The sequence below is a fragment of the Pteropus vampyrus genome, unplaced genomic scaffold, assembly GCF_000151845.1.
Source record: "Pteropus vampyrus isolate Shadow unplaced genomic scaffold, Pvam_2.0 Scaffold199, whole genome shotgun sequence".
Classification (NCBI taxonomy): Eukaryota; Metazoa; Chordata; class Mammalia; order Chiroptera; family Pteropodidae; genus Pteropus; species Pteropus vampyrus.
Genome location: NW_011888980.1, coordinates 602,153 through 614,474, shown reverse-complemented (window position 1 = coordinate 614,474; position 12,322 = coordinate 602,153). Strand labels below are relative to the sequence as shown.

The 12,322-nt window shown below is 38.8% G+C and overlaps 1 protein-coding gene across 6 annotated transcripts in view; it reads left to right on the top strand.

The window, feature by feature from the left end:
* The window catches only part of FRMD3 (FERM domain containing 3), a 323,707-nt gene extending 314,415 nt beyond the window's left edge, over window positions 1–9,292 (top strand). For all 6 annotated transcript variants that reach the window (XM_023537767.1, XM_023537766.1, XM_023537764.1 and 3 more), the window contains one exon: window positions 5,628–9,292. In XM_023537767.1, the coding sequence (XP_023393535.1) occupies window positions 5,628–6,226 (599 nt within the window). In that variant the 3' untranslated portion in view covers window positions 6,227–9,292. The remainder of the gene's footprint in view (window positions 1–5,627) is intronic.
* The last annotated feature ends 3,030 nt before the right edge of the window (window positions 9,293–12,322 follow it).

Here is a 12,322-nt window from a genome sequence, read left to right as displayed (position 1 = left end):
GGATCTCATTTTTTTATACATTCAGCCACTTTATCCATTCTATGTCTTTCGGTTGGAGAATTTAATCTGTTTGCATTTAAAGTAATTATTTACTTACCGTTGCCATTTTGGGAGCTGTTTTGTAGCTCCATTGTTCCTATTTCTTATTCTGCTGTCTTTCATGTGTGTTTTGTGGTATCCATGTGCTTCAACTTCTTATCTTTGTGTAATTACTATAGGTTTTTCCCTTGTGGTTACCACAGGGTGTACATAAAATATCTTAAAATTATAGTGCCTCATTTTAAGTTAATAGCAATTTTGACACAGTTCCTAAGCTTTTCACTTTTAGGTTACTGGTTTTACCATTTACATATTTTTTATATTGTGTAAATGACTGGATAATTTCCAGTGTCCTATCTTCCAGGTTGCTGATTCTTCTGCATGGTTGAGCCTACTTTTTGAAGCTCTCCATTTAATTCTTCTGTTCAGTTATAGTATTTTTCAGCTCTAGGTTTTTTTAAAAATGATTTTTACTTCTTTATTGAATGTCTTGTTTCATCCATTCACTGTTTTCCTAATTTCTTTTAGTTGCTTGTGTTCTTGCAGCTCACTAAGCTTCTTTAAGAGGATTATTGTGAATTATTTGTCTGACAGTTCATAGATCTCCATTTCTTTAGGGTCAGTTATTAGTGATTTATTAATTTCCTTTATTATTTACCTGATTTTTCATGATCTTTGAATCCTTATATTGATATCTGTACATGTGAGTTAGTAGTCTTCTCTTTCTGACTGTAGATTTGCTTTGGCAGAGACAGTTCTTCTAGGTGCAGTGGGAGAAGCAGCTTCAAGGCCAGTTCTGTCTAGGTGCAGTGGGAGAAGCAGCTTCAAGGCCACTGAGGCTCTTCATTTGTGGTCTTCACTTCTCAAGCTGACCTGTGCCCCAAGTTCCCTGACTGAACAGGGCTACTTACTTTGCTCTGGGGATGATCAGCTCTGCTTGACCACCTCTCAGCTTGAGCATTGCTGGGCAACAGTTTCCAGGTATTCCGGGGAGCACGGTTGTCACCCCTGGACTATTTTCCCACCAGAGGAACTGTAGGCTCAGGAGAGACTTCTCTGTGTGGTGCCACACTGGCCTAGGGGTTGTGCAATGCAGTCAGCATGTAGCCATTCATGTTAGCCTTCTAATGCAGTCAGCCCTGGTCTTTGTGGTGCGGGGGGTGCCACTTCCTGTGTTCTAGGGTTCTCCCAGGGTGTCCTGTCCATGAATTGTTGTTACCTGTTGTTCTTGTAAGAGGGAATGAAGTCATGAATGACCTATATCTCCATGTTGGTGACTTCACTTTCTGAACATCTTGGAGAAATCCTGAAATGTATTCATTCAAAAGCTGATTTACAATTACCTCATGTACACGGTTTCCAATTTGGTATTCTAGAACTATCCTGGAAAACACTTCTTTGATCTTTAATTTCCCAATAAGTACCCAAGACTCAAAATTAGGAGAGCTGACCTGCAGCCTGACAGTATGTAACTGGATTTCCTATCTGTAAAATGAGGGGTTGAGACATACCTTTTGTCCCATCAACTTTAATAATACTCGGGCTTCTAGTCAAGATGGTGGAGTAGGTAATCACTGTGCTTGCCTCCTCTCACAACCACATCAGAATTACAACCAAATTACAGAACAACCATCACTGAGAATCACCTGAAGTCTAGCTGAACAGAAGTCCTACAACTGAAGACACACAGAAGTGAGACTGGTAGGGGCGGAGACATGAACAGGTTGATCACAGAGGGATATATCTCAGCTATGAAGGTCACTCCAGAGAAGCGAAGGGTCTCAGCCCCATACCAAACTCCCAAGCCCAGGGTTTCAGTGCTGGGAAGAGGAGTCCCCACATCTGGCTGTGAAAATCAGTGGAGATTGTGGCTGAGACAACGGGTGGCTGGACTTCCTCTTAAAGGGCCCAAGCACAGACTTACTTGCTGAGAGACTCACTTGCTCTGAGCTCCAGCACTGGGGCAGCTGCTTGAAAAGTGCCAGGGACATATGAGAAAGAACTGAGTTGTCTGGCTTCAGGGCGAGGGCTGGAGGGGCAGCTTTCTCTAAGTGTTGGCAGAATCCATTGTTCCTTTGTTGAGCCCTCTCCACTCCCTACGTGCAGATGCAGGTGGCCACCATATCTGGGTCTCCATCAGCCTGGTTAACACCACTTGTTCCACCCTGGTGAGTCCTGGAAACCCACCCACCCAAGCCATTTCCAGTGGCTTTTCCATATAAATGGCCTATCTTGGCTCAGGCTGTGGACTTTCCTAAATCTCTCAAAGGTTCACAAAACCTAAACAAGCAACATCTGGCCTTGGCATTCCCTGTACCTCTTGCCGAGCACCCTTAAGCCCAATGCTAGCAGCAGCCAGCCATGGATTGTGGCTTGGCTTCTTGAGGCACATCCAAGCCCAGCATGAGTGATGGCCACCTATAGATTGCCAGGGGGCCCCAGACAGGGCACAGGCTGTAGCTGAACTTAGCCTTTGGTGGGGCCTCTCACAGGAAGCCCTGGCCTGCACATCTGAGGACAACATACCCAAAAGGCAAACAGTAGAGCTCTGCCAAAGCAAATCCTGCTTCATAGGGTTAGCTCCTGCACAAGAGTTCCTCCAATGTAGTCACCAGGCAGTCCTTACAACCATTCAACCCGAGGGTCAATCCCTCCCATTAACATGCAAATAGCAACCAAGGCTCAACTACAACAGGAGGGACCATACAAGGGATACTACTGGAGCACCCAGGTCAGGTGACCAGGGAGATTGTACCACTGAGCCCCACAGGACCCCTACTACATAGACCAGGAGACATAACAGCTCTACCTGATACATAGATACAAACACAGGGAGGCAGCCAAAATGGTAAGACAAAGAAATACATCCCAAATGAAAGAACAGAACAAAGCTCCAGTAAAAGAACTAAACAAAATGGAGACAAGCAATCTAGCAGATGCAGTTCAAAACACTGGTTATAAGGATGCTCAATGAACTTAGGGGCAGAGTAGATGAACTAGTGGGAACTTTTACAAAGAGATAGGAAACATAAAAGTGGAGATAGAAAACAAAAAAGAACCAGTCAGAAATGAAAAATACCTTAGAAGGAATCAAGAGGAGATTAGATGAAGCAGAAGAGTGAATCAGCAATTCATAAAAAGGTTATTTTAAGGGGCCTCTGGGATAACATCAGACATACCAACACTCACATTATATGGATATCCGAAGAAGAGAGAGTACAAGGAATTGAAAACCTATTCCAAGAAATAAGACTGAAAACTTCCCTATCCTGGTGAAAAAATAGACATACAAGCCCAGGAAGCACAGAGTCCCAAACGAGATGAACCCAAGGAGGCCCACACCAAGACACATCATAATTAAAATGCCAAAGATTAAAGACAATCTTAAAAGCAGCAAGAGAAAAGCAATTAGTTACCTACAAGTGAGTACCCATAAGACTGTTGGCTGATTCCTCAACAGAAACTTTACAGGCCAGAAGGGATTGGCATGAAATATTCAGTGATGCAAAAAGCAGGGACTTACACCCAAGATTTCTCTATCCAGCAGAGTTATCATTTAGAATCAGACAGATAAAAAGCTTCCTATACAAGAAAAAGCTAAAGGAGTTCATCTCCACCAAGCCAGTATTACAGGAAATGTTGGAGGGACTTCTTTAAGAAGAAAAAAGAAAGACAAAAAATATGAATAAAGTGGCACTAACTACATATCTACCAACAATAACTTTAAATGTAAATGGATTAAATGCTCCCATCAAAAGATAGGGTGGCTGAATGGATAAAAAAAACAAGACTCTTACATATGCTGCCTCAAAGAGACTCACTTCAGATCAAAAAAACAAAATAAAGGGATAGAAAAAGATATTTTATGAAAATGGAAACAAAAAGCCTGGGGCAGCCATTCTTAGACAAAATAGACTTTAAAACAAAGACAATAATAAGAGACAAAGAAGGACCCAGTTATCCCACTTCTAGGTATAAATCTGAAGAAACTCAAAACACTACTTTGAAGAGACATGTGAATCCATATGTTCATTGTAGCATTATTTACAATAGTCAAGATATGGAATGCTACCTGGGTGTCCATCAATAGAAGAATGTATAGATAAGAGGTAGTACATACATACAATGGAACATTACACAGCCATAAAAAGAATGAAATCTTACTATCTGCAACAACATGGATAGAACTAGAGGGTATTGTGCTGAGTAGAATAAGACAGAGAAAGACAAATGCCATATAATTTTACTTATATGTGGAATCTAAAATAAAACTCATACAGAGAACATATTGATGGTTGCCAGATGGGCAGGGTTCGGGGTGGGTGGGTGAAAAAGGGGAAGGGATTAAGAAGTACAAATTGGTAGTTACAAAATAGTTATGGGGATGTAAAGTATAGCATAGGGAATATAGTCAATGATATTGTAAAAACTATGGTTAGATTTATCAGGGTGATCAATCTAAGTAATATAAATGTCCAATCCCTATGTCGTACACCTGAAACTAATATTGTATGCCAACTGTAATTTTAAAAGTTATTAAAGACTTGAAAATCTGAAAAAAAAATCAAAAAAGGAGGGAGCTAAAGGGGAATAAGAGGTTGAAATTTCCAGGTATAAAACAAATAAGTCATAGGGATATGATGTACAACATAGGGAATATAGTCAATAATATTGTAATAGCATTGTATGGTGTCAAATGGTTGTTGGACATATCATGGTGATCACATCATTAGGTATATAAATGTTGAATAACTATAGTCTATACCTGAAACTAATACAATATTGTATATAAGCTATATTTTAATAAAAAAAATCTTTAAAAAAGAATACTCATACCTTTTGATTAAGCAGTTTTCCTTTTGAGCATCTATCTATGGAAAATGAACTAAAAAACAAGAGAGGGAAAAAGGCTTTCTATGTAAAGCTGTCACTTACAGAAATTTTTTTTTTTTTTTTAACAATTGTGAAGTGATCTAAATGTTTGCCAATGGTAACTAATTCTGTATTACTAGGAAATTTGGCAACCATTATAAATACTAATGGGAGTTTATGTTGACATAGAAAATGCCTAAGTTAAAATGTTAAAGGAGCAAGATGCAAGTTTGTGCACATATTTGCAATTACCTAAAACCAGAAGCCACAAAATTTTGCCTAGAATGAAGACTAGAAAACAATATATGACATAAAGTGATTATCATTAGATAGTAGATTCTATAATTTTATAGTACTTGAGTGTTGACTTCTAAAAGACTTTCAGAATTATAACATAATAGTGATCTATTGTCATTTTATTCTTGCTAATGGCCAAAGCTGAAGATTTGTAGATCATAATTGTACACATATATGTTGTAAATATTGCCACCCATTTAAGGTGTGTGGGTTATTTTGTGCTTAGCATATTGACCTTAGAACTTATGATATAGAGTCTGTTAAGAAAATGACTGTTAAAAGTCAGGATTCCACAGAACAATTCCACATAATCCTTGAATTCCACTTTTTTTTTCCTTCCTGGTTTGTTTTCATTTACAGATCTTTGTAGACAAGACAAACCTGAAATTTAAAATTAAGAAATAAATGTCTCTTTACAGGTATTCCATTGCCCAAAGAAGATGACATTTCTGCCCCCTTGATCTCCAGCTCACCAGTGAAGGAAGCGCGGGAGCATGAAGACCCCCCAAGTGAAGAGGAAGATAAAATAAAAGAAGAACCTTTAACTATCTCTGAACTGGCGTACAACCCAAGTGCCAGCCTGCTCCCCACCCCAGTTGACGATGATGAGATTGACATGCTCTTTGACTGTCCATCTAGGCTTGAGTTGGAAAGAGAAGACACAGATTCATTTGAAGAACTGGAAGCAGATGAAAATGCCTTTTTGATGGCCGAAGAAGAGGAGCTGAAGGAGGCTCACCGAGCTTTGTCCTGGAGCTATGACATTCTGAGCAGCCATATTCGGGTGAACCCACTGGTCAAGAGTTTTTCCAGGCTCCTTGTGGTGGGCCTGGGGCTGCTGCTCTTTGTATTTCCCCTGCTCCTCCTCCTTTTGGAGTCAGGTATTGATCTCTCCTTCTTATGTGAAATCCGACAGACGCCAGAGTTTGAGCAGTTTCACTATCAATATTACTGTCCTCTCAAGGAGTGGGTGGCTGGCAAAGTAACTCTCATTCTCTACATGCTGGGTTGCTCGTAAAGTTCATATCTCATATGACTAAGGGCTATATTCAATACAAGGTTTTTGTTTGTTTGTTTTTTGTTTGTTTTTTCAGCAAATGCCTGGTTCTGAATAGTCATGGGGCCATCAATAGTGTATCTTACTCAAGACTGAATGTTCAAACCTTTAAGTTAGCTTTCCATAATTCACTGTACTTAAATAAGTTTAAATCAAATAATTTTAGTTATAGGTCAGGAAGATGGCCTTTAAGTAACCAAAAATATGTTTATTTTTTATTATATCAGAGATATACTCTTTATTATATCATAATACCTAATACCTTGAGCTGAATTTGATTTCCCTTTTTTTAATTAGCACCATTACAATCTATAAAGTTCAGAATTTTAGTAAAAATCTGAGAAAGTTTTTGAATATAATCCTTAGTGAAAATAATGTCCTCTAACCAATGCCTATACAACTAAATTTATGCTGGGTTTTCGTTTTTGTTTTTTTAAAAATATTTTTATGTGTTCAAAATATTTTGGTAAGTTTTTAGCAAAAAAAAAAGCCTCCTGGAGTTATTTAAGTGTACAGATTGTAAGATGAATGCACAAAAGGTATGTCGGTAATTTTTTAATGTTTTGGCACTGGTTTGTTTTTAAAAATGTTTTTGGTTATGTTACCTGCATATGAGATAGACGATAGATAGAAAGACACTGTAGTAAATAAGCTCCTAAAACAGATAATGAAACTAGAGGATGTAGAAACTGACCATCAAGTGGACATAGGGTGGTCCATTTTTCAAAGTATTTGGACAAAATGACTTGTTACTTTCGTTTGCATTCTGTCCGCATACTTTGGCTGGGGAAGCAGAACATTTTTAAAAGAACGTGAAACTTTAAAGGAAAAAAGTTAAAAGATATGCCAGTTAATTGCATGTTATTGTACATTAACCCAAGAGTGGAAGCAGATGGGAACTGAACAAATGGCAAGTAGCAAAAAGAATTTTGGTGAGGCTGGTAGGTAAGTGGTGAAAGGCAAATGATGTATTTTATGGAAGTTATGATGGTGCAAGGTATTGGATGATGTAAAGAACAGTGCAGCACTTGCTGTCCAAATTGACATGAATATATCTAAGTGGTTCTAAATAAAAGTGGAAAAATTTTAAGTCACGTTTTTGATCTCTCATGGCATTCACAGATTCTGTGGAAGAAACTTCAAAAGCAGTGTGTATATGAGAGAGGAAGAAAGAGGAAGACAGGGAGAGAATGGATTTTGGCTTTTTAATAATGCTGATGATCTTTTGTGATGGTCATTATACTCCTTCCTTTCCTCGTTTTCCTTAAGATCTTAACTCAATTCACAATTGGGGCTCCCATTAAGAAAGTGGAGGAGAATCATTAGATGATATACCGTTTCAGCTCAGGTGAAGCAGTGAAATGACTCAGTAGAGGGGACAAATGTTCTAGTACATTCCTTCATATCATTAAATCTATGACAGAAAGGAAAGAGTATGGAGTTTTGACATGGAGCACTGGGATTTCTCCATGGATTGAAAATGTTCATTGCCTTCATTAAGAAGAGGTTGGGCTGCCTGTAATCTGTAACTCTAATAGACACTGTAGCTCTGTCGTTAGCAGAATTTCCAAATTGACCATTCCAGCCCTACTTATTCATGGGGCTCTGAGTGCTTTATTAAATATTTAATTTTGAAAATAAGTTTTAAAAGTCAGTGCATGAAGACTTCAGTTGAGCAAACTGTAATATACATTTATAGCTATTAGTGCTATTAAGTTTGTAGGTGTTCTTTTTCACATGCTTTTAGTGATTTATTTTACTTTTTAATAAAGAATGTTTAATACCTGAAATTTGATAATATACAAATATACTTTCTAGAGCTTATTTTGGAAGTTTGCATATGGCCAGCTTTGAAATTGAAGTTCTTTTTTCCTTTTTATTATGTGACTTCAAAGTCATACTTTCTGATATAAAGGCCCTACAGTGTAGTCTGTGATAGTCTTCCAATTATGCTACATATAATTTTCTTTGAAGTTCTAACCATGACAAATCATCTAGCCCTCATCCTTTAAAAATATTAAATAATATTTCTAAATTATGGGAGTAATATATTGCCCATCATAAAACATTTGAAAAATACTGACAGGATAAGTATCACACATAGTCCAACCATGCAGATTTATATTAAGTAGTAACAAATATGTTATTTTTAACATTTCCAGCTAACTTCTCTTGGGCAAAAACTTCACTGTTGAATAGAAATGTTTTTAAGTGAAGGAGTTGACAGGAGAGGGTCTGCTGAATTTAAACAATAGCCACCAAAAGTGGGATCCTGAAATGCCATTTTGTCGGGATAGAATCAGAGCCTTTTTAGAAATACCACTTAAGTTTGAAGAAGACAGTTACCAGTTGCCTGAGTCAAAGGAGGAAAAGACTGCTTCCAGGGTGGAGGGTATGTAATATAGTGAGATACAGAGGTCAAAGCAAGTGTGTGAGTATATGTATATTCCATATTAATGGTATACATGTGTTTATATATGAATCTGTATATATGTGTGTATTTGTATACACACAACTGATATGCCCTTCATACACAGTTGTGTTTACTTTTCCCCAATTGAAGAATTTGTGACATGTTATTCTTTTCCCCTGAGATATCATGGTGGATATGACGCAGTCTCAAAGGTTCCAATTTTCCATGAAAACCACTGTGTGTACATTTGTGGTTTTATATACATACATATATGGCAAATACATATACACACACAATCTTGTCTTTAGTGCTAATGCAAGTTGGATCATAAAAAAAAGTAGGTAAAGTACCGTGTTTGTGTCTCTGCTTGGAACATACTGTAAAATGTTATGTATTTGAATGTATTTTGTGGCTTGTCTAATATTTATAAAATCAACTCTGGGAAGAATTCACAATGAATTGATTTCATTGAAATACTAGAGATACGGGGCCATGTTACCTATGATTGGAGCCTTATCTTTGTATAGTGAAATTTGCATTTCTATGTCAACAGATTGTTTTATATGTTAATATGGTGGCAGGAATCCCTAATAAAAGTACTCTGGGGAAAAATGTTTCTGCAATCATTTAGTTTTATTCAAAGCAAAGTTGTATAAATAGCCTTTTGGAAATTACGGAAAGGTGTCATCTAGGACTATGAAATGTGATCACCCTTGACTGGTGATAGTATGAAAAAAATAATCACTGGTGATTGATAGGAGTAATCTTTTGCAGAAGTCACCCAGGCTAAGAGCAGGAATACTGAGTGTACTAGAAATGCACCCAAACATGAGATACATCTTTGGTCTATTTTAATGGCACTTAGGGAAATAAAAAGCATAGAATAAAGGTGTTCTGCATGACAGGTAAGAGGAAGGATTTCAGAGTGCTAGAAATTAGTGTGTCATTGCTTCTGGTCAGAAAAGAGTGCCTTCCTGTGCTAGAAAAAGGTACGTCAGACTCAACTCTGTAACACTTGCCATTAAACTTCTCCTGCCTGTTCATGGGCCCTGAAAGCATCTTACTATTCTACTCTGATCTTCCCCTCCATACAGCATGGCACTTTGGTTTGTCACAAAACTAACAACTCCTCACCTGACAGTTAAATCAGAAGGTGTTACTCTGAATGAAGCAAAAGGGGCTTTCTTTACTAAAAAAACACCGTATGTGTCCAGTCAAATTGTACCCCAGCTGTAGTGGGCTCTTAAGCCTGTCAAGTTCTTTTTTACAGTTTTATCAAGACACAATTGACATAATATTGTATTACTTTTAAGTGTGCAACATAATGATTTGATGTGTATATATATATACTGCAAACTGATTACTACAGTAAGTTTAGCAAAACCCAACACTTCACAGTCACATTTTTTTTCTGTGATGAGAACTTTTAAGACCTCTCAGCAACTTTCAGATATACGATACAATGTTCCTAACTACAATCACACTGCTTATACATGACATCCCCAGAAATTATCTTACAATTGAAAGTTTGTTCCTTTTGACCACCTTCATCCATTTCACCCACTGTGGAGGTGTGGGGGGTGTGAAAAGTCTGTCAAATTCTTACTCAGCAGTCCTCAGAGGTCCAGGCTCTAGAGTACAGACAAGAAAAGGAATCCAGTGGTTAGTATTTAGGCATGAGGTGACATGGAGCTACAGTCCCAACTCCAGCAGTTCTAGCCAGCACCTTTGTTTGGGTTAGTATCTGCAGACTGTAAGGCTCACACAAAATGGCCCTTGGCCACTTACCAGGTGGCCCAGGCTCTTGCCCAAACCTTGCTCAGCCAAATAGCAGAGCCATCTCTTAACTACACTCCAGCTCGGAAGGAAAGTACTAGGGAGAAGGATCCACCTCTGAGATGACCTTGGGATGGTTGTGGTTGATGAATTTGAGATTCTTTAGGCCATCTTTCTCTACTGGGTGAAGATAATGTACTAAAAGTCCCCACTTACTTGTCCTCCTGCTTCTCTCTCTCTCTCTCTCGGACCTGCTTTTGGGCTTCCAGTCTACATGCAGTAAACAGACCCAGCAGGACCTGCCCGTGGTGGGCCCAGACAGGACTCGGCTCTGCACATTCCAGCCTCAGTCTGTGAAGGGGTGGGTAAGTCTAGCGAGCCCTGCGCAGTGGGCTCAGCCACCGTCACTTCAGAGAGGACGAAAGAAGCCTCACTTGGGCCTCAGATCCCAGCTGTGTTCAATCCATTAATAAAACTGATTTTAATCCTCTTCTGGTCATTGTGTCTACTGTGTTTTTGGAACGGGGGTGATGGTAGGAGGGGCAAGATTCACACTAAGTACACTCAAGAATAGTTAAGATCTCTGTGACCTTTGATGTGGCAAAGGAAGAAGTGGAGAAGGCTTCTCTTGGCTGAACCTCAGGCATCAGGGGATATCTGCCACTGCCACTGGCCCTGACAGGACTTACAAATCGGTGAGGGAAACTGGGGCTTAATATTAGTAAAGAACAGAGGATTGAGTGGAATGAAACCTCCCTGCTCTTTACCTGTAGCTGATGCTTCCCCCAAATACTTCTTTGGAAAGAGAACCAAGGCCACTTTCCTGGTCATAAAGGAAAACTCTTAGTAGGACAAAGGATACATTTTGCGTGGGTACCAAATATTGAAACATATCTTGCAAATTACAGCAGCTCCTCCAGCTAACACTGATCACTTTGAATCTCTTCATCCACAAGAATTACGATTTTGATAGTTATAAGGGTTTTGAATTTTCCAAGGAGACTATCCTTCAAGGGAAAGAACAAACTAACAAACCAAAATTAGTTTTCACTCTGCTTGGCAGTTGCATTCTTTCTAAGATAAAAACTAAGTGTTCTGGTTTAAGCATCAGTCTCCTGTAACCTCCTGGGTGTGAATCGGCTTCCATCTTGGATCAGCCTGAGGGTCCTGACAACCTTGAGCATCTGATTCTGCAAAGTTGCAAACTGGACTGTGAACAGTGGCCAGATAAAGGTACTGCTTCCTGGTCACAGGGTTACTATGTAATTGTCCAAACAAAGAGCTTTGAGAGTGAAAGGGGGTGTTTTTAATGATTTTCGTAGCAACAGGTGACAACTAGGACTGTTCCAGACACTCTACCATAAGGCTTTTGTCCAATCAGCTAGATGCCCTCTTTCAACAATTATTCTAGCTTGCTTCTCTAAAATACTGACAAGATGAAATACAGAAATATTACTGCCCTGTCATCATAGCTCTCCTACTTGCCAACAAGAACCAAATTAAAATTCACCAAAATTATTACATGTTTTGGTGTGGCACTACGGATTACAGATTTTAAACGAGGCTTCTGGCATTGACTTTTTAATGGTACATACTTAGTTTACCATTTATAATGTTGAATTTGTTTAATGTGAGGCAGGTAGAGAGTTAGAATGATCTCAGTGTTGCTTCCGCCTCTATAGTCCTGAATCTGTCATTTCTGATCCGCACTTACAGAACGGTGATGACCAGCTTAACCGTGAGCACCTGATTCACACTAAGTACACCCAAAACAGAGTTGTGCAAAAGCCAGCTTGATCATTTATCATGAGACATGTCAGTCAGTTTGGCACTTGTTTGATGCTGGATGCACTATTCATGCTCTTCCC